The sequence below is a fragment of the Leptosomus discolor genome, chromosome 2, assembly GCF_034619465.1.
Source record: "Leptosomus discolor isolate bLepDis1 chromosome 2, bLepDis1.hap2, whole genome shotgun sequence".
NCBI classification, from domain to species: Eukaryota; Metazoa; Chordata; class Aves; order Leptosomiformes; family Leptosomidae; genus Leptosomus; species Leptosomus discolor.
In genome coordinates this window covers 22,053,352-22,074,535 of record NC_141392.1, presented here as the reverse complement: position 1 = coordinate 22,074,535, position 21,184 = coordinate 22,053,352, and the positions used below count along the sequence as shown (strand labels likewise).

Here is a 21,184-nt window from a genome sequence, read left to right as displayed (position 1 = left end):
TCCCCAAGATGGAAAAGAAAAAGCTAAACTCCAAACTTACCAAGTGGAGAAGGGAGCACTGTCCTACAACACCCTACACAGCCCAGCAGCTGCATGCCAGCAGAAACACCCTCCCTTGGAAGGCAGTTTCTCTATGCCATCTCCCATAACACAGGTCACAAGCACAGCACCAAGGTACAAGGGGATGCACCTCTGCTACCAGTTGTGTTAAGAGAATGTCCTTCACTCCAGGCTGGAGATGGGTATCTGCTGAGCTCCTCCTGGGAGAACCCTTAGCCCATTTCAGGCAAGGAAAGCTGGATTAGAAGAGATCTGCTATTTAAACTCTTTGCGGGAACATGTCTGGAAGAGATTGCATAGAACTAGCCTAAGCACTTGTGCTGCAGCCCAGTGGCATGCTTACCTCCAGGTAGAAGCAGCATCTGCCTTCATCAACACCACTACAGCTGGATGTCTAACAAGCCTTAGTAAACTTGACCAAACGTTAGCTTTCCTTCTGACCCCACTCAAGTGGGCAAAGAACTGACATCTGTTGTGTGCAGCTCTTCACATCAGTTACCATCACAGTGAAAAAGCTTGTGCCTGTTCTCAAAAGCAAATTTTCAAGCCATAAATCAGAGCAATGAGCTTGTAAAGGTAAACTGCTTTACAGATGTGGTCAGTGAATGTACACTAGAGTCAAATCTTGTTTGGAACATCTGTGAAACTCTGCTCTCATCCCACTCCCACAACCAGCCTTTTAAATTAAGTCTCAGCAATATTTCTAAAAGAAAACCCTTTATTTTCATATTGATGATAACTTGCCTTATCACTCTGACTTGCCTATGCTGATCATTGCTCTGCTAAGGCTTTGTTCGAGGCCCTGCTACAAGCAAAGTCAGGTTCAGTCATATTACATTAAAGACTTCTGCCGTTCCTTATGAGCAGACTGCCCACACACAGAGCTAATTTCTCTTATATATCAACGTATGTCCAACTGCCAGGTAAGAAAGTGGGGTATGTAGCAGCCTTTCCAGTACATCGTTACAACTCTGAGGGTTAATGCCGTGCAGACATTTACCAGCAGCTGTCCCAGCCTGCCACCTACTGGCCTCCAAGAACATGATCTGTGCTGTGGCTTCCAAGTCAACGCGTTTCAGACAGTAAAGCTGACTGCAATGCACTCTACCGGCACAGCTGACAAAACAGCTTCCTTCAGACCGACAGTGTCATTGGCAGAGGCTGCTTTATAGCTACTGTTTCTTGCAGGTACTGTAAATTAACTGCTATAACCACAATAACTACAACATCAGTATAAAACCATAGTTACATCCATTCAGTCATATATACATTTTTAATCTGATCAGTTTAATATTTTAATCCAAGTCAAGATACACCAAGAATTCAGAGTAGAAACATCTCATGAAAAAGCTCTAAAAGAATATCAAAAAAAGGGCACCCCATTTAGCTTCAAACACACTGTCACTGACAGTACATGAAGCCCACAACAATCTAGACTGCTTCTGGATTAGGGACACAAAGTGTTGTTTGTCCTGTCAGTACAAGCTGCAGCCTTTCTCCGGTGAAAATAAGAAAGGCCTTTGAACTGAGAAGTAGTTTAGTATAAATAGTCAGAGCTCAACTTGTTCAGATTCAGCCCAAAGGTAGTTAGGTATATAGGCTGCAAGTTCCTTGCTACCAACTCTGATTGGCAAAGACCACCCAACTACTGGAGCTAGGTTCAGAAAGACCCAGCACACAGGATGTTACCATAAAACAAGATGCTACTTATGACATAGGCAATATGTGCAAGAGGGCATGAAGCAAATCACAGCTCCTGAGAGCCCAAGCACACTAGAAGAATCTCATCCTAACACAGCTGGCACACCAGCAGAGCCTAGGATGAAGCAGCCAGAAGTGACGGCAAGAGGCACACTGTGCATTTTTAGGAAAAGCCAAAGCTTTGCCAGCATGAATTGTCCAGCTTGGAAGAGTAAACTATTGGACAAGCCTTGGGTGGCTCAGCAGCAGTATCCATTCTCAGAGCTTCTCTGGTTGAAGCTGCTTCAGGCAGCCTGCCCAGAGCATAGCCACATAGCCTACTTCAAGCATGATTAGAAGTTTAGTCACAAGAAATTAAGCAGTACTCAGACACTCATCTTACTCAGAAAGCTGCCTTTAGAAGGGTACGGCTCACTGACCTGTAGCCACATAGGCCAAATGATAGCCAACCCCTAGAAAGGTGACCCTGGGGGTTACAGGCTGAGTTGCCTCAGCTAGGGCAGTGCACACCCAGTTAGCCGTACAAAGTTTAAAGAAGTTTATCTTACAGAAGACTACCTGGGGCTATGCTGCCAGAAGCCCTGAAGTTTTAAACAGCCTCCTGCTGCTAGCAGGTGGTGTAAAGATTGACAAAATACAAAGCATTGTAAAGTAGTCCAAAGAAGTTCAAGCCATCTACACCTATCAGTGCTTTTGAAAGGCTTGGTTTCCTTTGTGCAGCATACAGGAAGTAAAAAGGTTTGAGAGCTACTGAAACAGTAACATGACCTGAAGCCCCCATATTTCATGTCAACACCCATTCCAAGAACAATCCCACTCAGTCAAATAGTTCTCTAGTGCTCTGAATGAAGAGCTCCAGGTGATGAGTAATCTGTGATAGTTCTGTGCCTGAAACTTGTTTGTCATTCCACACAAAGCCTTGCCATACAACAGCTTGTTGTATCAGACATCTTTATTATTTTCTCTATTGCCCAAGTGTACAAATACTGAATGTAGTTATAGAAATTCAAAATATATTGTAGTAGAAATCTGTCTGGGAAGTGGAATGTTAAGATATTTACTTTATAAAATTACTACACTTAAGTCACTCCCACTTGCAAGTTTTAAATATATCAGGGCTATGAGAGACAGATTACTTTATGATCTTGCAAAAAAGGAGTTCTTTTCAGAAAAGATTTTCTGCTAGATTAAGTCAGTTAACAGCAAGTTGATTTCTTACATTTGACTCATTTTGAGTTAACAGCCAACAGAATGCTAGCTCCATCCAGACAATTCATACACAATTCAGGACTCATTTATACCAAGAAAGTCAATGTATCACTATCAACATACTTAAGTATTAGTCAAACAGAATCTCAGTGATAATTTTTATTTTAAGCTAATGAAGTCAAACCAGTAAGTTGCCCCTGGCCATTGAGTGCAATTGATGCTTTTTTCACATTTTCAGAATAAGGCGCCTTAGTTCTTGAACAAGTCAATGCAGCTTTGCAGGAGAGACACATTGTTCTGGAAAGGAAAAGAATTAAAGTTTCAGATGAGTATGACCGATAATTTAAATCCTGCCTTCCACAATGAAGTAGCTTCCAAAACAGTACATCCATCCCAGAATTGTGTAGCCTGTGACAATGCTGAAGAGCTTGTACTGCAAAAATAGGCAGTAAAGCAGTAAAGCATCAAAGCCAGATCATACAGTCTGCAATCTGCCTCTTCCTGAAGGCCTGCAACCATGACTCAGTTTGTGGGAAGGAGGGGCAAGAGATAGAGTAGTAAGTTTAAGTGGGACAAACTGAGCAGTATTGTCAAGCCTTTTATGTGTCACATTCAAGCTCAGCACTGAGTAGCTACCTGGGATGAAGTCCAGGATTCTCAGAGAGGGAAAAACTAGACTTTTCTTCAAAAGAACCTGAGGATGCACAGTTACCTCTTCCTGAGCCTTTCTGCTTTGTTCTCTACACTAAATTAACAGACCCTGTAACACATGCACTTTCCTGGATTAAGCTGACAGTACATGGTGTGGTCTCTGCAGCCTACTTCAAGGCTGCTCAGTAAAGCTTGGTACAGACTGCTACAAAGCCAGTGTCCCCCTTCACTGACCAGGCAAGTGAGAACACTGGAAGCAGCAACTGCCTCTAGATGAAGGAAGGGGGTCAGACCCCACAGATGAGGCTGCCTGATAGGAAGTTAGGTGAGCTGTTGTGTACTACCTGGAAAATTGAGACTTCTCACTTGCAGTGCAACAGGCTGGTGTCCTAGAAGTGACAGGTTGAAAACAGGCTTTCTGCATGGGACAGGTAAGACTGTCTGCATCTAGTCTCTGTATGCCCCTACAGCTTTTCAATTCCTTTCCTTCCCCTCTTCTGATCTCAGCTGAAGAGCCCAGCTGCTCTATTTTACACTGCCTAGTTTTAAAGTGAATCCAGCAAATCCTTCAAGTTACACAATACTTGCTTCTCTCAAGGTATGCTGGTTAAATTCCAATAATTACACACCTTTGCATGTTTTATTTCCAGTTCTGCCATTTCAATAAGGTTTTTGCGGAATGCTGCTATTCTCTTCTGTTTGAAGCTCATCAGCTCTGTAGGGAAGAAAGAGCAAACAGAGATTAAGACAGATGTAGAAAGTGACTGAAGTTTCAGTAATGTCCCTTGTGATTCATGAGTTCTTTGTACAGCACTAGTTACAGTGTTTGACCACAAAAAGGCTCAGAGTTAGTCTTGCTGTTGCCAGCCAGAGGTGCATTCCTCACATGACACTGACATCTTGGTGAAGAAAACAGACAGCTTAGACAGAAAGGTTTTGTAGGAAGACAACTGGAATAAAACAGAACTAAGCCACTAGTGAGAAGTGAAAACACAGAACACTTGAAAACCATTAAGAACCTAAAAGGAATAGTCTGCGTACCATAAAAGCATGTTTCCTGTTTTATATTGTCCAAAGGCATCTACTAAAACCAGGATCTGAAACTGTTAGGCACTTGGCTGTACTGGGACAGGGCAAAAGCCTGTTTGCACAGTTCTAATTGAGGTAATCAGAAGCCTGAGTAGTTACCTTCGGGTGGAGGCTGAGAGCAAGAGTTCAGTCTGGAAGGCAAATACTAGAGGCTGATAATTAAGGTTGCTCTAGTACTGACATTGCTCTGCTTCAGACAGTCATTCTTAAAAATATTTAGCTGCATTAATATTAGAGGCATCTATACTGCCCTTGGGACATCCAGACTACTTGCTTCAGGAGAGTGATCAGAAGCTTTCAGTAGCTGAAGGTCAGTTGGAAACCTGGACTGTGTGAAGATCTCCCTTCAGCATAAATACAGCAATGCCTGTTTTACCTTGTTTTGCAGATTCTGAAATCTTTTCAAACTTCTGACAACAATCCTGTTGATGTGCCTCAGCCAGCCTGACGTCCTTGCTCTTTAGTCTGGCTTTATCTAGAGCTTTGTTCGAGTTTTCATAGTCAACAAGAGCCCTTGTACGTCTATACAGAAGATCCTGAAAGTAAACAGAAACAGTGCATCAAACCCTTAAGAGGACTACTTCCCAAACTGAGGTTACGACTACCTTAGCAGCAGGATGTTTCGCTTCTTTCAGCACCAGATCTGCTTCTTCCAACAAGCTACTATAACCTGCTGTGCTCTTAGCATAGCAACAGCAGCCTTTCACCAGTGCAGTGTCACACTTCCAGGACAGCCACTTGTGCCTTAGTCAAAGAAGTCCAAGGGCTACTGTAAGCATCATTTCTTCCTTTAAAGTAGCTTTATCCTTCTGTAAGTAGGCCTCTCCACTAAGGAGGAATAGCACTTTCTGAATTCCCTCAGTCTGCTTCCAGTAAGGGATACGCTATCATTTAATTCATTAGAGCTCTGACAGTTTGACTGAAGCACTATGCTAACCTAGACATGAGAAGCAGTACAGGTCTCTACACAAATTCCTTTCTCATCTAGCAGCAGTAGTCTTGATATCTAAATAGCAGTAAACCACACAGAGGGAACCTGTAGTGAATGTTCCAGGGTATGTGACATTTGAGGTACGACACCAGATGAAGAGGCCCATCAGTTATACCTAGACAACATTTCTCAGCACAGTCACCCCCATGCCAAGCCAAAAAAAAGAGTTGCTGGAAAGGCTTTTGCAGTCACATCAAATCTACCAAACCCCTCTTGGAAGTCCAGACTCCAATAACCTTCACATGTTACCACATATTCACAATAAAGTACTTTAGTGGTTGGGATTTACTTCAGGATTTTTAATTAGTCATCAGGTTGTACTGTCAAGTCATGAGTACTCAGTCAGAGGAAGGGTTAGAACACTGCTGCAGACTAACTTACAGAAATTTAGGGAGTTGTTCTTCTCTACAGGCCAAAGAAAAACTAGTCAGAGATCTTAAACACCCCTTCTGTAAGTGGGCTGGACTGTACCTAGCCAATATATAGTTTCTATATTCTGATGTGGTTTATGAGTGCCAGATTTTAGGCAAAATAAGGGTCCACCTTCCTGTCTTCTTAAAGCACAAAGAATATCATGATCAGTCATGATGGCCATAAAACTAAGCTTCAAAAAGAAAACTGTTCTCACCTTAGCAGCTTCTATATTGAGCATGTAGTATCTCAACAATTCAGAGAGCTTCAAGTCTTCATCAGATGAAACTCTACTCTCTACCTTCTGCAGAAGAGATCAGATAGTTGGTATGTGACAGACAACAGCAACATCCAGATTCAGAGATTCTTTATTCCCCACCTCAAGCTTCTCTTACCCTAAGTTTCTCAAAGAGCTCAGCAACTTTCAACAAGTACCTGGGGGGGAAAAGCATAAGTTTTAGATCCTACTTAAGTCTGATAAATGCCAGGATTGATTGGCAGAAAACAAAAAACCTGAAGGCTGGAGTTTACTCCTGCATACAGACCCAGACAAGGGCTTGAAAAGAACTCAGGTCTAGGGAAAGACCTGGACAAAAGGCTCGATGCAAGAGGTGCTGGATTCCAGCCTAACAGACTAGTACAGCTGAGCAGCTAGACACGATTTAAAGTAACAACACTGATCTCTAGAGCATAAAGGTCTTGTGGAGAATTTCCTCACTGCCACCCTCCAAGAGGTATGAACTGTCTTCTTTATTCAGCTCTATGTTCTGTTTTAACAAGGTCTTGGTAACTTGATCCAAAGTTTAGATAAGTGGAAGAATTCACCTCAGGAAAAGTGACTAGGTTTCCATAGCTTTAAAAACTCTACTATTCTGGAACTTCAAAGGTCCAGAAGATAATATAGGCCTAGTGTAAGCTGTGGTTGTATTTAACAGCACACTAGAAGACAGCTGCATAACCCCTTTCTTCCACAATCTCTGTGAGTGTATGACCTGAAAAAAACCTTAAGGAGACTTCTGCTTAGAAGAAGCTTTGATGACCAGCACAATTCAGCTGTAGGGCACAACTGGCAAAAGATCAGCTAGTTAAAACTAACAACAGCATCTGGCTCTGAAGTCTGCTGCATCAGGAGTACCAGAGGACAGAAAGTTTCAATTCCACTTGCTTGCAATTCAAGAAACTTAAACCAGCTATGACTCAATCCCCTGGGTTTTACAGAAGGAACCTGATATTCCCAGCCCCAGGATATGTTTATGAACAGTTAGCATTGCTTACTTTTTGATAACTGTAGGTTCTTCTAATGCCAGGCTGTTCAAGCAAGCTGAAGTATAAATATAGTCATCTGCAACATCTGCAAGAACAAGACAAGGTTTTCAGGCTGAAATCAGCAAGACTGCAAGGTCTTTAGAAAGGTCTTTGAAAAGATTCACTTTTATGAGATCTTGTCATCTTATCTGCTTTTGCACATGCATCCTTGATTCTGTTGCAGTAGTTTACAAGAAAAGTCTTCTCTTGCTCAAAAAAGTCTTCTACTTCCTGAAAGAGAGTGTGACCTGTTAAGTCAGTTACATTACTGCAGAATACAAGCTCTTCCCTATTTTGGGAAGAGCCAAAGAAATAACTATAGCCACCTGAACATTATGCCCATCAATCTCTTTTGAAGAATAACATTCGAGACAATATCCTGAGCAAGGGATTGACAGACCAAGCTGGTTTGCAAGTTTCTTTCTTTTTCATGATGAAATGAAGACAGACTTGACTCTCAACTACTAAATGCTGAGGGTGCTCTGAAGTTGGTACTGGACAGCCCTTAGGGCTACCAACTGTTGGAACTGTATTTGCCAGGCCTGCTGAAACACAGTAACTAAGCAGAAAGCAGTTTACAAGCTTGCTTCACATTCACACCAAACATTATATGTACTGTAATGTTTCACAACATTGTGTTTAGGACAGCAAATCTATTAGAAAGAGCTACCATGGCAACATGATAGAAAAGCTGAAGCTGAACCAGTTACAGGAGTCATTGGTATTTGATCTCATCTAGTGCAAGGAAAAAACCCATAAGTCATGTCTGTTCAGAGCTCCAAAGTAGACAAAAGCCACAAGGACAGTTACTCAAGGTGTAATTCCTACCTCGCCACCAGTATCAGGTGTTAAGGCAACTCCTGTGCATCCACCAGAAACTTTAAATATACACTTAAATTTTTAACAGCCTATGGCTTCAACGTCTTATTTCTACAGAAGTTAAAATGAATACAGGCTACTCCACCCAACTTGGGACAGCAGTAACAGGGAAGGTTAGCATTAGTAACTGAGCCTCACGCACACCAAGCCTGAAGCAGACATAATTAGTTTTCCTGAAGCAGGAAGCAAGAAACAACCAAGATTAGGTAAGTAAGAGGTAAAACAGCTATTTCACCTTGACTCCAGAGAAAAGGACTTCATCAGCACTCTTTACCACACTCTTTAAAAAGCCACCAAACATCTCTTTCGTGTTTTTCCTCCGAACACTCAGCTGCAACAGAGAGACCAAGACAGCTTTAAAGTTATCCCCAAGGGGGGAAAACATGACTATTTTGACACTTGCAGTGTAGTAACATCACTTATATCTAACATACATGACAGAGCAGGCTGATTTCCAAGCTCTCCATAATAGAAGCTGTATAAAGATGGCCCATGTACCAAATGGCTTGACTAGAAGTTGTTCAACTACTCTGTGCCAGATTTTTCCCATTGCCAGAAACAGCTCAGTTTCTCCTTATATATCTCAGATCAGCATCACGCAATTAGGTGTGACAAAACAGATATAGCACTAACTTTAATACATCTCCATTCTTCCATTTTAGGACCATGCAACACATTGCACAGGTACACTTAAACCATACTGGTTCCTAAGATAAAGACATAAGAAGTTGGGTCCTAACCATCTCAACCAGGACTAAGGAACACTGAGATTTATAGCACAAAAAGGTCTAAAGGTCAGACTTCCATCCTTTAATGATCTCACAGAAGTACTGGCAATATCTGCTTGCTGATGCTGCACGTAGATTTACATAACATTCTGACTGTGTCCAGGAAAAGTGACAGCACTCCTAACATTTTGCCTCACTCAGAAACGTGGTTAAAAAAACAAAGTGTCTTACATCCTGGTCATACTCCAGGAAAACATGAAAGTTGCGATCTTTGCTGAGCACGGGATGAGAAGAAATCCGCTGAAGGAAGATTTCATGTGATGATACAGTCTTCTTGAAGACAGCGAGGTATTCACTGAAAGGAAAGAACAGACTGAGATCCTCTCTTGTACTGCCTTCACTATACAAAGAACTGCTTTAAGTTTATCCAGTGAAAATACTCAACAGCATGCTTCTGAAATAGCTGGCTCGTGATAGGGAAGCTATTTTCAATCTCTTTAGCTAGGAGGTTTTCCAGTTTGAGAAAAATTTCTGGCAACTCCCCAGCTCCAGGATTTTAAGGATTATGCAACAGCAGACACCGTTCAAAACGGTTACACAAGATCAGTTATCACCAGGTAAGTTGCTCTCCCAGGAGGCAGCTTTTGGCAGTAGACTCATTCTACTTACGCTTCTAGCTCTTGCTTCATTTTGGCAAACTCTTCTTTTGTCATAGACACCTCTCCTTCCCCTAGCTTCTGCATCTTCTCTCTGGGACCATCAAAGTCAGGCTTTGAAGGTGCTGGAGGTATCTAGCCAAGGAATTGGTTAGTGATAGATGCTAGGAAACAAAGTTTTCCAAAATTACTTCTAGCCTTCTGTGGAAGGAGGCCTTTTTGCCTGGTCATGGCAAGCCAGCAAGGTTCTGCACACAGGAATTCTAAAGGCCTGTTGATGTCTAGGTCCCTGTCTGCCCCTCCCAGTTCTATGCTACCCCCACCCCAGGAGGGAAACCAACCAAGAGGAACAGCCTCTATAATCCACCACAGAAACAGCCATCTTCTGTAGCCCACAGGACCTCCTAAAGAATCATGATAGCAAAGAAAGGCTATATTTAATAGAGTATTTCACCATGTCACCTTCAGGCAGATATTAATACCACCACAGAGTTGGGGACTATCAGAGCATCAAGGGGGTTTTGCTGCTGTAAGCTATCTGGAAAGTTAACAGAGCTACACCACTCAAGCTGTTTGGGAATTAAGGCAAAAGGAAGCATAGGGAATAGCAGAGTCACGAAACACTAGTAACACTGGTAAAGCAGGCTTCATGCCCTTACTAGTACACACTTTAAAATCGCCATAGTCTTTTGTTTAAAATTACATTTTTAAAGGAAGTACTTACAATGAGTCCTGCATACTCTTCAGTTTCAGTGAGTGTATCATGCAGCCACACAAAGTCTTCATGCTGCCTTGTAACTGAAAACTCAGGGCTTTGAAAAGCTGGCAGCGTAGTCTGGAAAAGAAGATATAGAAGCCCTTCTGTTTTGTAAATTAGTGCTTTTAGAAACAGTTCTGTCTGTTTCCGAAGGAAGCTATTTTGCCTAGTAAGAGCCTCGCCTACTCCCTTTTAGCTGAGCTGGCACTCATTCGAGAGCCTTACTACTATTTAAAGAAAAAGCACTGTTGTGGAACAGCATTACTGCAGTTTATTTTGTGAAGTTTCACAGTAGCTGGTTTCCCCACCCCTACCACTCAGCGGGCTGGTGTCAAGCTAGATTCCTTAGCAGAGCAAATCCAGTGTATCAGCTATCTTAAGAGTGTTCAAGTCTTAGGAAATCTCAGTTTCTGCATATATATACACACACACCCCCTCAGGTCACTAAGTCGGAAACCTCCATCTAATTAGATTTCCTTCATTGACACAGCTTACTTGCATTTATGAAGACCTCCTTTTATCCCATGATCTTACCTTAGTATGTACAGTGAACTTCACTCTGTCCTTTTCGCTTAGGGCATCTGGTATATCAATTTGGAGAGAAGGATCAACATTCAGGTCTACAGATACAGACCTCAGCTGCAACAGAATTCACAGTAAAGCCTTGGTCAAGCATCAAGTAGGTTTAGTGAAGCTAGAGTCATCATCAGCTATCAACAAGAACCACATTGCACTAAAACACTGCCTGCAGGAACAGCACATACAGACAAGCATGACAGCCTTGACACTACCTGTACATGACTGTGACAAGCCTTCCCTTCCAAACACAGGAAAGGAAAAGGCTTGTTAGCTTAAAGTCTGAAGAACTGATTGTGAGAGTTCACACTAGAGGTATCTAGGAAGTCTTCTCTTGAAAGAAGCCTCCTCCTTCCCATACTTCTCCAGCTTGTTTACTTGGAGCACATGAAGCCAAAGCCTATTATACCACTTGGAAGATAGCAACAACCCCAACAGTTCTGTCTTCATTATACTGCGCCTCCACAACGTGTGACAGAACAGCTTTTAAGAGCCTAGCCTTGTGATCTGTTTCCGCATGCTTAGATCAGAGAGCAGCTTTAATCTAAGGCAAGAAGAATTAAGTGCTTTTATCTATCACAAGTAGCAAGCCATAGGCAAGAGCCTGATGCTTCCTCACCAGACCCAGATTAGTCACCACTGCCATTCTGATCTTCCAAACTACCACACACGTTCCAGTAGCTGTTCTGGCAACTCCTAAGGCTAGATTCTCTCTGGTCTTGGGGAGAAGTAGGGCACAAAACTTCTTTAGGCTCCCATAAAGTCTAAGAGCCAACTGTTTGCCAGAAACAGGACCAAAGCCCAAGAACACTGTAGCAGTATCACGGTTTAACCTTATTTTCAGGTTATCTGGCATCCTATTATTCATTGCTGCTAGAATGCACAGTTGCTGTTAAAGAAAGCCCCAATAACCTGGTACAAGAACTAGCCTCAAAGATATGAGCTTTACGAAGAGCTATTTATTGCTTGTAACTGCAAGTCTCTTCCTCTTCTAAATTCAGGTTGTGTCTTACCCTTTTTAAGCAGAGCTTTGTGTCTGGCAACATTTTAATGCTATTTGTTTCCACTCAGATCAACTCAGAAGAGGTTTCTGAGCATGCTATGTGAGGCGCCCTTTACAGGAGACCTCAGAGCCTACTAGGTTCAATAAAGACCAGACTTGCCTTCCCAGTGTTTCAGACAGGCCTTAAACAGAGCCAGCATCCTCCTTCAGGGACTTATTTCTCCATTCCAACAGCCTACACCCAGAGTATAGTTTCAACTATACTTATACTTTCTAGAGCAGTGGAATAGCCTTCTCAGTTGAAGATGCTCTAGGTTACACACCACTAACATCCTCAAGTCATAGTCTTACTGAAATTCCTAACAAGGATAGAGCTTTTTGACTCAGAGCTGACGAGGCCTTTATGCTCAGCGTGCCACCCTGTTCTGGGAAGCCAGGGAAGCAGCCAGGCTGACTCACGAGCAGTAAGATTCAGCATAGCCACTAGCCCATTTCTCCCTCTGGTTTACAGTTTGAACTTCCTTTATCAAATCATACTTCACTGCTTCTACCCAGCCACTGAAGACAAATGGCTTCAATTCCCTACATAACCTCATAAGCAAGCAAAAAAAGCATATCCAACACAATTACTAAGATTAATGCATACATCCAATTCTTACATCAAGTAGAGTCATGTACTTAGATACCATCACAGGTTAGGGAACAGACTTTTATTAGACAGTAGTCATCATGAGCTTCAGTCATCTGTATTCCAGAAGCATGCAGGAACCTTAGCCTACCACATTATGGCAGTTCTTGTGCTATGAAAACTGGCTTCTAAGAAGCCTTCCCTTCAGTAATGAAGCCTAACAAATCATTCTTATTTTCTGCATAAAGGGAGAAACTGCCATAGATCAAGGTCACAACACAGGAAGTTTGCTGAAGAGTGACTGTCAGAGCTAAGCTGAATCCCAAGGTTATCCTTCAGAGATAATTCTGAATGCCTTCCCAGGAAAGCAAGCTAAAGAACTGGGCCACAACTGACACTATTTCACCACCCTGCAGCATACTAGTGCATAGACCCCACCAGCCAGGAGCTTGCCCCTGCCACCTGCTAAGCACAAGTTTTGCACTGAAGCCCACAAGCAAAGGGTGTCAAACAGCATCTGGGCAATCCTCTCATATCACAGATAGCTTGAATGCTGCCTGAAGCTTCTGTAAAGCTGCGTAAGAACTGTTGAAAGGCTGCCCTTTATAAGGTAAAGCTTTGCTTCCAAAAGCTTTGGGAACTCCCTCCCCCCAGTCTGGCCATCTGTGTACTGCAGTCATCTACCAGATCTGGACAAGTCCCTCCGGCTGCCTGCAGAGGACACAGCTGCCAGGCCAGCATGCATTTGCCTCGATCCAGCCTGCCCCTGCCTAGACTCCCACTGATGGTTACTGCTGTCCTCTATCATCAGGCTCTCACACATAAGCAAGGGATACCCCAGTCACTGTACCCTCATCCTTCCAGCCACACTAAAAAGGCTTCAATCTGCTGCATACTAGCTGTTAGCTAGAGTTAGAAGAAGGTAGGCAAGAGATACACCTTTTTATGCTGTACAACTATGGAAAGACCCTGTATGCAGCACACTGAGCTTCCCATTCAGACTTCTGTAGGACAAAAGGCTTTTATCCCATCCTGGGTATTGCCTTGGCAACAAGCAAGGATGTTGAGCTTACAGTGTGCGCCCTGGAACACAGTTCCCAGCAGTCCCAGCACTGCTCACAGGTGAATGGATGTAGTGGGACTCCAACAGCACAGTCACTTCTCTCCGGTCACCCCATGGGACAGATTATGACATTCCCCTACAGGCATGCAATTCTGGTACTTGCCAGGAAGGCATGGACCAAACAGCACAAAGGTGCATGGTTCAGAGGTCACTGACAGGGGTTTAGGCAGAAACTGCCCCATTCAAGCACTAGAGGAAGGATAGGTAGAAGGCCACCATTCAGACACTAGTTTCACTGGAAGCACAGCTTGCTGTCTGTTGCCAACTGAATGAAACACGAGTTGGTCAGTGTTTCCCAGCCAGATAACACTCACAGCCAAACCAGTGAGATGCAGACACCAGTGTTTTGCATCCTGCTTACTTATCTCTACGGTCCAAACAGGATCAGCAGCGCTAACAATATGAACTGCTGAGTCTGGAAAGCACGATAAGCCAAAGGAAACTGCCTCCTCTCAGCTAAAGAAAAGGATTACACAAATCAGCCAGTCCTGAATTTGTGAACTTTCTTATTAAGTCTTGTGGAGAAAGTAACCCGTGATTTCGATGCTGTCCACACACCCCTCCATGCCTAGTAGTTGCCTGCACAAGAGATGGGCAGGCATCGACACAAGATGGTACTGCTTTCTCAGCTTAAAGCAGTTCACATGTCACAGGCTTTTCTCCACTGCACTAGTCCTGTAAACTGCAGAGGCAATGGGGCAGGAACACGTTAACAACAATCCACAGGAATGCTACTGCAGGCGAGCTTATTGCCCCGGCAGGGCCTTATTTATGCAGAAGCAAATGGAATCAGCAGCAGTGCTCAGCTGTGCACTCCAGAGCAGTGTACACTATACATACAGCCCAAAGTGTGACACCAGCCCAGAAACAGGACAAAAGTCAAGAACACCCCTATATACAGTGGTGGGATTCTGCCCCTCAGGACTCCATGAGGTCACTTGCTAAAAAAAAAACCCACCAAACAAAACCAAAGGACAACTTTGTACCTCTCCTACACTAAAGATCTGCTGTAGACATACATGACCCAGCCTATACTTAAAGGGCACATCACTGTTTGAAAACAGCAGAGGATTATCACCTCTGCCCTTCGGGAGTCTGGTCTTCAGTGAAGGAACTAGAGCCATGTAAAACAGAGGATCATAAAACCACTGGTTTGCTCTAGTCCAGTGAAGGTCACTATAGGCTCCTAACTCCAGGCCAGAGACCTTTAGGATTACAGTCATGCCAGCAAGGCTCATACTACAAAGAGAGCATTCACACTGTCTGACTTCAGGAGGACCAAGTGCTTTGTTTCCCTACAGAAAGTGCTAGAGCAGCATTTCTCCACTGAGCTGGAAGCAAGAAGCTCCCCTCGTTACCACAGCTCTACAGATCACTAGCCCAGTGAGCACCTAAAGCAGATGTTCCACACCAACCCTTGATCAGCACAAGCACCTGCTCCTGCAGCATTAGCAGCTCATCATTCAGGACCTTTCATTCCACCATCACTCCTGCAAGCAGGAACAAGGACCAACTTGCTTATGGTCACATGAAGGCTGTGCAGACCAAAGGAATTAAACGTTCATATCCAGGCCCCAGGCTTGTTGCTTTATCACAGCAGGCACCCAGCCCAAGGCCTTCCCAGGAAACCACTCCATCTTAGCTCTCTGGACTGTCATGCCTGGCAGCTCCTTCATATCTGGAGGCATTTCTCTGCTAGGACATCATCGCTTCTTCCCTGTACTCCAGGCAGCCGGCAAGAGAACTGAAGTTTCCCCATCCCAGTTACCAGAAACCAGTCTGTTGCCCCACAGCCCCTCAAGGGGATGTAATCCAAGCTTAGCAGCTGATAAGAAATTATTCCTTACTGCAGCACATGCCCAAAGAGGTACAGAGGATGGCGACTCCTGGGAGCAGCACAGTGGGGAAACAGCTGGGTTGGGCTGCAAACTGAAACACTCACCCAAACCCAGTACAGTGCCCCAACTTTCACCTCTCATTTCCCCTTCTCAGAAATGGCTTAGAGGCTTCTGGTGTGCAATGACTACAACAGCAGCTACATGCCATTCACTTCTAGACTCATGCCTCTTTAGCTACTTGTATTGGGATCCCCAGGGTTTCTTGAGAATTCAAGAAAAACTTCTTTCTGTTCCATAAAGATACTGTCCACCACAACAGTCTGACCTGGAAATTAGAACAAGACATCAAGCAGTGCCCTCCAGAATAACAGCTAGTCATCATTTTGACTAATGTTTCTAGGCTTTGGGACCAGAAGACTAAAAATAGATATTACGGTACCAATGAGGACACTATGATAATCACCTGATCTGGAAGCACAAGAGAAGAGACAGCAGAGAGCATTACTGTGACCAATCCAGATAGAGTTTTAAAGCACTTGCTTTTCTCTATTACTTAGAGATATTAAAAAGAATAACAAAAGAGTTGGATCATTTAAGTGCAATCCAGTGACGACCATGAGCTATCCAGGCTTCAGCTTGATAGACATAAGCTTCTGATCAGGCCTCACCCAGTGCAAACACATCTTCATACTTGCAGGCATCCAGTGCAAGGAAATGCCCTCAGCTGAAGCCTCGTAGTTCTGAGTGGCCTGAACTGCTGCTTTTAAAATTACACCCTTTGCAGTTTTAGCATCAGTTCTAGATGACTCCATGTTACTTCTGCATTCTAACAAAAGAATCTGCCAGTGCAAGCAACTGTGTACAACATCCAACTGCTAGCAAAATAAGAATCAGTATTCGTTCTCAGTCAGATTAATCCCAGTGTTTTCTACCTAGAAGGGCTTCCAGAAGGAGCAAGGAGCCCTTCCACGAGGGTCTACATGTCACAGAGCTTTCTGCTTATTGTCAGCTACCTTATAAAAAACCCAACACTCTTACTGATCACCTCCCTGCTGTCATTCAAGCAACAGCCACAAACAAGACTTCAGTAGTAATTACATCGCCACTACCCAGAATCGATTACTTTAGAGTAGTGTTTCTAATTAAGCCAGTTTAAGTGCTCTCTGGAGAGCACTAAGAGATCATGATGTTTTCTGGCAGTTTATACAGTCCTCAGTTCCAGAGGGCCTTGTTTCAACATCCAAGAGTTAATCAGCAGACTTTCAGAGTATCTGGCCAGCAGATATTAGTGGCATTAGTTGCTGGAACTACATTTCAGTCATATTCAGCACAAGCAGCTTAAGTTTCCCTTTAATCAAGATATTAAAAATATATCTGAAAGTACACTGCACACATGCAGCAGTAAAGAGCCAATACAGCAGACACAAAGCTTTGATTCTGCAGCTTTCATGAGAGACTTGCTGTTAGCTCTCTGACATTCAGCTGAAACAGTCCTGAAGTAGTCCTCCAAGTTACACATAACCAGGAAAATTGAACCCATCTTCTTGCATGAAGCCTTCACATTGCTACTTATGCTACAGAAAATGCTTTCCCAAATTTGTGACCTTGGACTGTAGAACTCCAGTGATGCAATGGTTTAATTATTTTGCTTATAACAAAGATAAAGAGGGAATAACAGCTCAATTTAGTCACATTGAAGTTGCATCCCTCACTACGTGCAGTGCTTGCCAAGTAAGCAGAAGGCAGCCTCTATAGCCAGAGCACCTGTTGCCACTGGCTGTGCAATAAGCTGGCTTGATCACTCAGCTCTCCCTCAGAGGGATCTCTGCATAAACCAAACAGTCACACCCCTTCTTACAGGAGGAAGGAGCTGTGGGAAGAGTCACTGTCAAGATTCAAGGATCCCATATTCCAAACAAAAGCCTCTCTAGCCCACCTTACTCCACCTAGCAGCACACCTCCACCCAACCCACTGCTTCCTCAGCTCAAGGGATCAAGCAACGGCTTTTGGCAGTGCAGGCCAAATCCACCCTGCTGCAGCAGGCTGCCTGCAGAGCACAGCCTATGGCTAAGCACTTTTAGCCCATATGCCATCAGTAACACAAAGCACGCCCAGCTAAAATGGAAGTTGTGCAATGGAAGCACACCTCTAAGCTACAGTCAGCATCTCCAAGAATGTTTTGCTGACCTCCTGCAGCAAGGCCAGAGCTGGTGGTAGGGAGTCTCAGCAATACAGCCTCACCATGCTCTCTTCACCTCCCATGGATTTGAAGTTGTGTCACTAGCTCAAACTGCTGGGCCAGCTTCACAGAGGCTGTGTATGTCCTTGTCAGTACATTATCCTTATCCAGTAGCTTTCCCCTTGCTAGCCGTTCATCTCCCTACTTGCTTTTGGGCCCAGCAGCCTGCAGAGGCAGTTTTCTTGCCAAGCATAAGCAAGATCTAGTAGGCCCTCGTTCTTTCCAGAGCACATAGCAGAAGTTGTCCAGCAGGGAGAACCACTGTTCAGGAGTGGTAACAGCAAGCCCCAGGCTATGACATACCATTTGTCTTCCACTGACTTCTGAGACAGAGGGGCTACAGTAATCACCCTCAGTATTTTGATCTAGAACACTTTACCTGCAGACTGCAGCCTTTAAAATAGTATCAAGCCACTGACATTAAGAAATACCAGGGTGTTTGCACATGCTTAGCTTGGCAGTCCCACTACTGCTTCACATTCTGAAGTGCCTTTTCCTCCCCATGACAGATTACACCATCTTTCCCACTGCACTTCTAATCACCCTTGTCCTACCCTCCCTTCCTCTTCCTACATATCCTGATCCTCTTCTACTTTGCCACCTCAGGGTCAGTTTTTAGTTTATATTTACCAATGATTCCTATTCAAGGTCCATACCTAATGAAGCTTCCTTTATAGGCATAGGCTTTATCTACTGGCCACACACCAGTTCCATGTTTCTGTTTCCTTACCTAAACAGGAACAGACAAGATAGGAGTATTTCTCTGCTCCCCTCTGCTGCTGGAATACCAAGACAGCACTACTACCTAGAACAACCTAGTTAATCTTTGGCCATTGAGCATTAGAGAGTAAAGCTACTCCAGCCCTCACCATGCAAATATTTACCCCTCCCCCCAATATTCCCACCTTTTAAGTTAGAGAGGGCACATAAACACTCAAAGTTACCAATTGCTGCAAGACAGTTGATATTTTACCTTCCCCTCCACCCATCAACTGCAGATCCAGCAAGCCTATAAAGACTTGCACTCAGCATTCTCAAGTGGCAGATACTTTAATACTAATAGTTTCACAGCAGCACAAAAAGGTTGAAGCACTGGCCAGTTCACAGCTCAAAGCAAATAACTAGAAAACCCTTATTCAATAAACTTTTGCTTGTCCTACCAGATCAAGATTTTTTTTGGTAAAGATTCATATGCAAGAGAAGCAGATGAAAGGAAGTTACCTTAAGTTAAAGGCAGGTGCATTTTTAGCCCTCAAGTCAGCTAATACACATCTTCCAAAAAGCTGGAGAAAACACGGACTGAAAAGACTTAAACACCCTTAACAGCTTACAAGGTAAGTCATTTTCCTGCAAGCAAGTTAAGCTTAGTCACAATACAAAACTATATTCAAATGCAACAGTACGAAAGTCAAACAGGCAGCTCACACACTGTTACAGGGCTGTCTTATCTTCTATTCAGGGCATATTGGGGGTAGTTATTAAACCAGGTAGACAAAGTAGACTAAGCCAGACAGCTTGTCCAGTATGAGAAAGTTCCAAGCACTGTCTACATACATACCCATTAATTCACAAAGTTCCTGTTTCAGCATTTAATTTGCATTTCCTCTGAGAAGTTGAGAGTCCTAACAAATCAGCAACACCCCATGCTCCTTCAAAGACAAGTCATAAGCCTCCTCGGCACTTAAAGCTTCAACACTACTACAGAGAAAGGAAAACCAAGTCAGCTACCAATGTGACAACCAAAGAAAAGAGGCATCACAGCTGAAGTGACAGCTGACAGCCTAATTAACAGAGGCCACACAACCAGGAAGGCTGGTCACAGACACACAAGGCAGCTGACCCACTGAGGAAGAGCAAGTTTAAACGCCTCCAGCACTTCATCGCTAGCGCCCAGCCACAGGTCCTGACAAAAAGGTCCAGCTCCTGCATCACCCCGGCAGGCCCAGCTCCTGCTGCTCCAAGGCCCTACTTGTCACCTTGCGCCCGCCACAAACCAGGTGCTCTGCTCACAGCCTGCGCTGCTTTATGGCAGCTGCAGAGCCCTTCCCTTCTCCTCCTTCCCACTCTGTTTCTCCCTTCTTTTCAACACCCTTTTTATCTTTATCTCGAGGCACCTCTCTCTTCAGAGGCAGGACCCCATGCTAACCCTGGGCAGCTGCATCCCGATCATCCACCCTCGGAGGACCTTGGGTGCAGGGACTGAGAAAACTATAACTTAAAAACAAAACCCTAAACCGAACAAAAATAAAAACCTGTCACTGCCCCGGTGCTGCCGGAGGGAAAAGAGAGGGCGGAGAGCTCCCTCACACCCCGCGGGGCCAGCCCGGGGCTAAGCGTGGCCCTCAGCCCAGCGGACACGGCCCAACCCCACAGCTCGCCTCAGCCGGACCCGGACCTGGACCTGGACCCGAACCGCCCTCCTCACCTTGCTCTGTGCGTCTTCCCGGAGCAGAGCCATGTCGCCGAAGCACGACCAGCCGCTCACCACCCTCCCCGTCCCCGCTGCCGCCGCCTCATATAGCCCGGGGCGGAGCCGCGGCCCCCTCACGCCGCCAGCGACACACCCCCGCCCTCCCGGCGGCCCCCGCGCGGGCCCGGCTCCCCAGGGAGGCCGCGGCGCCCGCCCCCCGCAGGGCGGCGGCCATCTTGGGTGAGGGCAGGAGACGGTAGCGTGATGTTGGTTTTATTTTTTTCCCTTTTTCCTTGCTTTTAAAGGCTTGTGTTGTTCTCTTTAGAGGCTTTCGAAGAACAAAGCGGAAAGGGAGAAGGCACGCTCCCATCACCACCGCTCTCGGGGCTCCGTCTCCAGCGCCGGGCGGAACAGAACTACAAATCCCGGGCGGCCGCGGGGCGCGCGCGCGCAGTGAGGGCACTGGCGGCGGCCCGAGCGCGCCTGCGCAGAGATGTCCGTGGCGGTGGCGGGAAGCGCGGTGCCGAGGTAATGGTCGCCCTGGGTTTCGTTCTCTGGGGCTGCTCTTCGTGAGGGGGGCTGGGGCCGGGCTGGCGGAGGCGATGGCCGCCTCGGTGGGCACCTGCAGCGCTGCGTGGCGTGGGGAGGGGAAGGGAGGGTGGGCTGGGGCTGTCCGGCCGCTGGTAGCTGTGATGCTGAGGCGAAAGGGCGCTCCCTCAGCGCCGGCCTCTCCCTCCACCACGCCTGGGTGTTAGCGAAGGGAGACCAGCAGCCTGCCCCGGCTGCTGGGCCTGCAGCTCCCTCCTCCCGTGGCCTGCCCCTGCACCCCAACCGCACGCCTGGCAAGCGTGTGCCCACCCCTGCCCCCGTGTCTGTCACCGAAGGGTGCCCATGGCGGGGCTGCCCAGGGCTGGGTGGGCATGCCCGCT

General features: G+C 45.2%; 1 protein-coding gene across 2 annotated transcripts; it reads right to left on the bottom strand.

The window, feature by feature from the left end:
• Positions 1-2,695: 2,695 nt before the first annotated feature.
• SNX5 (sorting nexin 5) lies at positions 2,696-20,348 on the bottom strand. Of its 2 annotated transcripts, none has more exons than XM_086460727.1 (13): positions 20,271-20,348; positions 10,972-11,076; positions 10,405-10,515; positions 9,694-9,815; positions 9,256-9,379; positions 8,532-8,627; positions 7,543-7,648; positions 7,388-7,463; positions 6,508-6,547; positions 6,330-6,416; positions 5,087-5,246; positions 4,251-4,336; positions 2,696-3,267 (listed from the first exon to the last, which is right to left on the bottom strand). In XM_086460727.1, exons 1-13 carry the CDS (start codon positions 20,301-20,303, stop codon positions 3,220-3,222), a joined length of 1,194 nt encoding a protein of 397 aa, XP_086316853.1. In that variant the 5' UTR covers positions 20,304-20,348; the 3' UTR covers positions 2,696-3,219. The 2 variants fall into 2 exon arrangements, with proteins under 2 accessions (XP_086316853.1, XP_086316854.1); XM_086460728.1 differs by lacking the exon at positions 20,271-20,348 and adding an exon at positions 19,722-19,774 and having other exon boundaries at positions 10,972-11,071.
• Positions 20,349-21,184: the final 836 nt, after the last annotated feature.

Coding starts and splice junctions, on each gene's coding strand:
- SNX5 (XM_086460728.1), bottom strand. CDS start 19,774: ATGCAGGAGCTGGACCTTTTTGTCAGGACCTGTGGCTGGGCGCTAGCG. Junction 5,247..6,329: donor TCAATATAGAAGCTGCTAAG/GTGAGAACAGTT, acceptor GTTTACTTTCAG/GATCTTCTGTATAGACGTAC. Junction 3,268..4,250: donor TGGAAATAAAACATGCAAAG/GTGTGTAATTAT, acceptor TTTCCTTTCCAG/AACAATGTGTCTCTCCTGCA.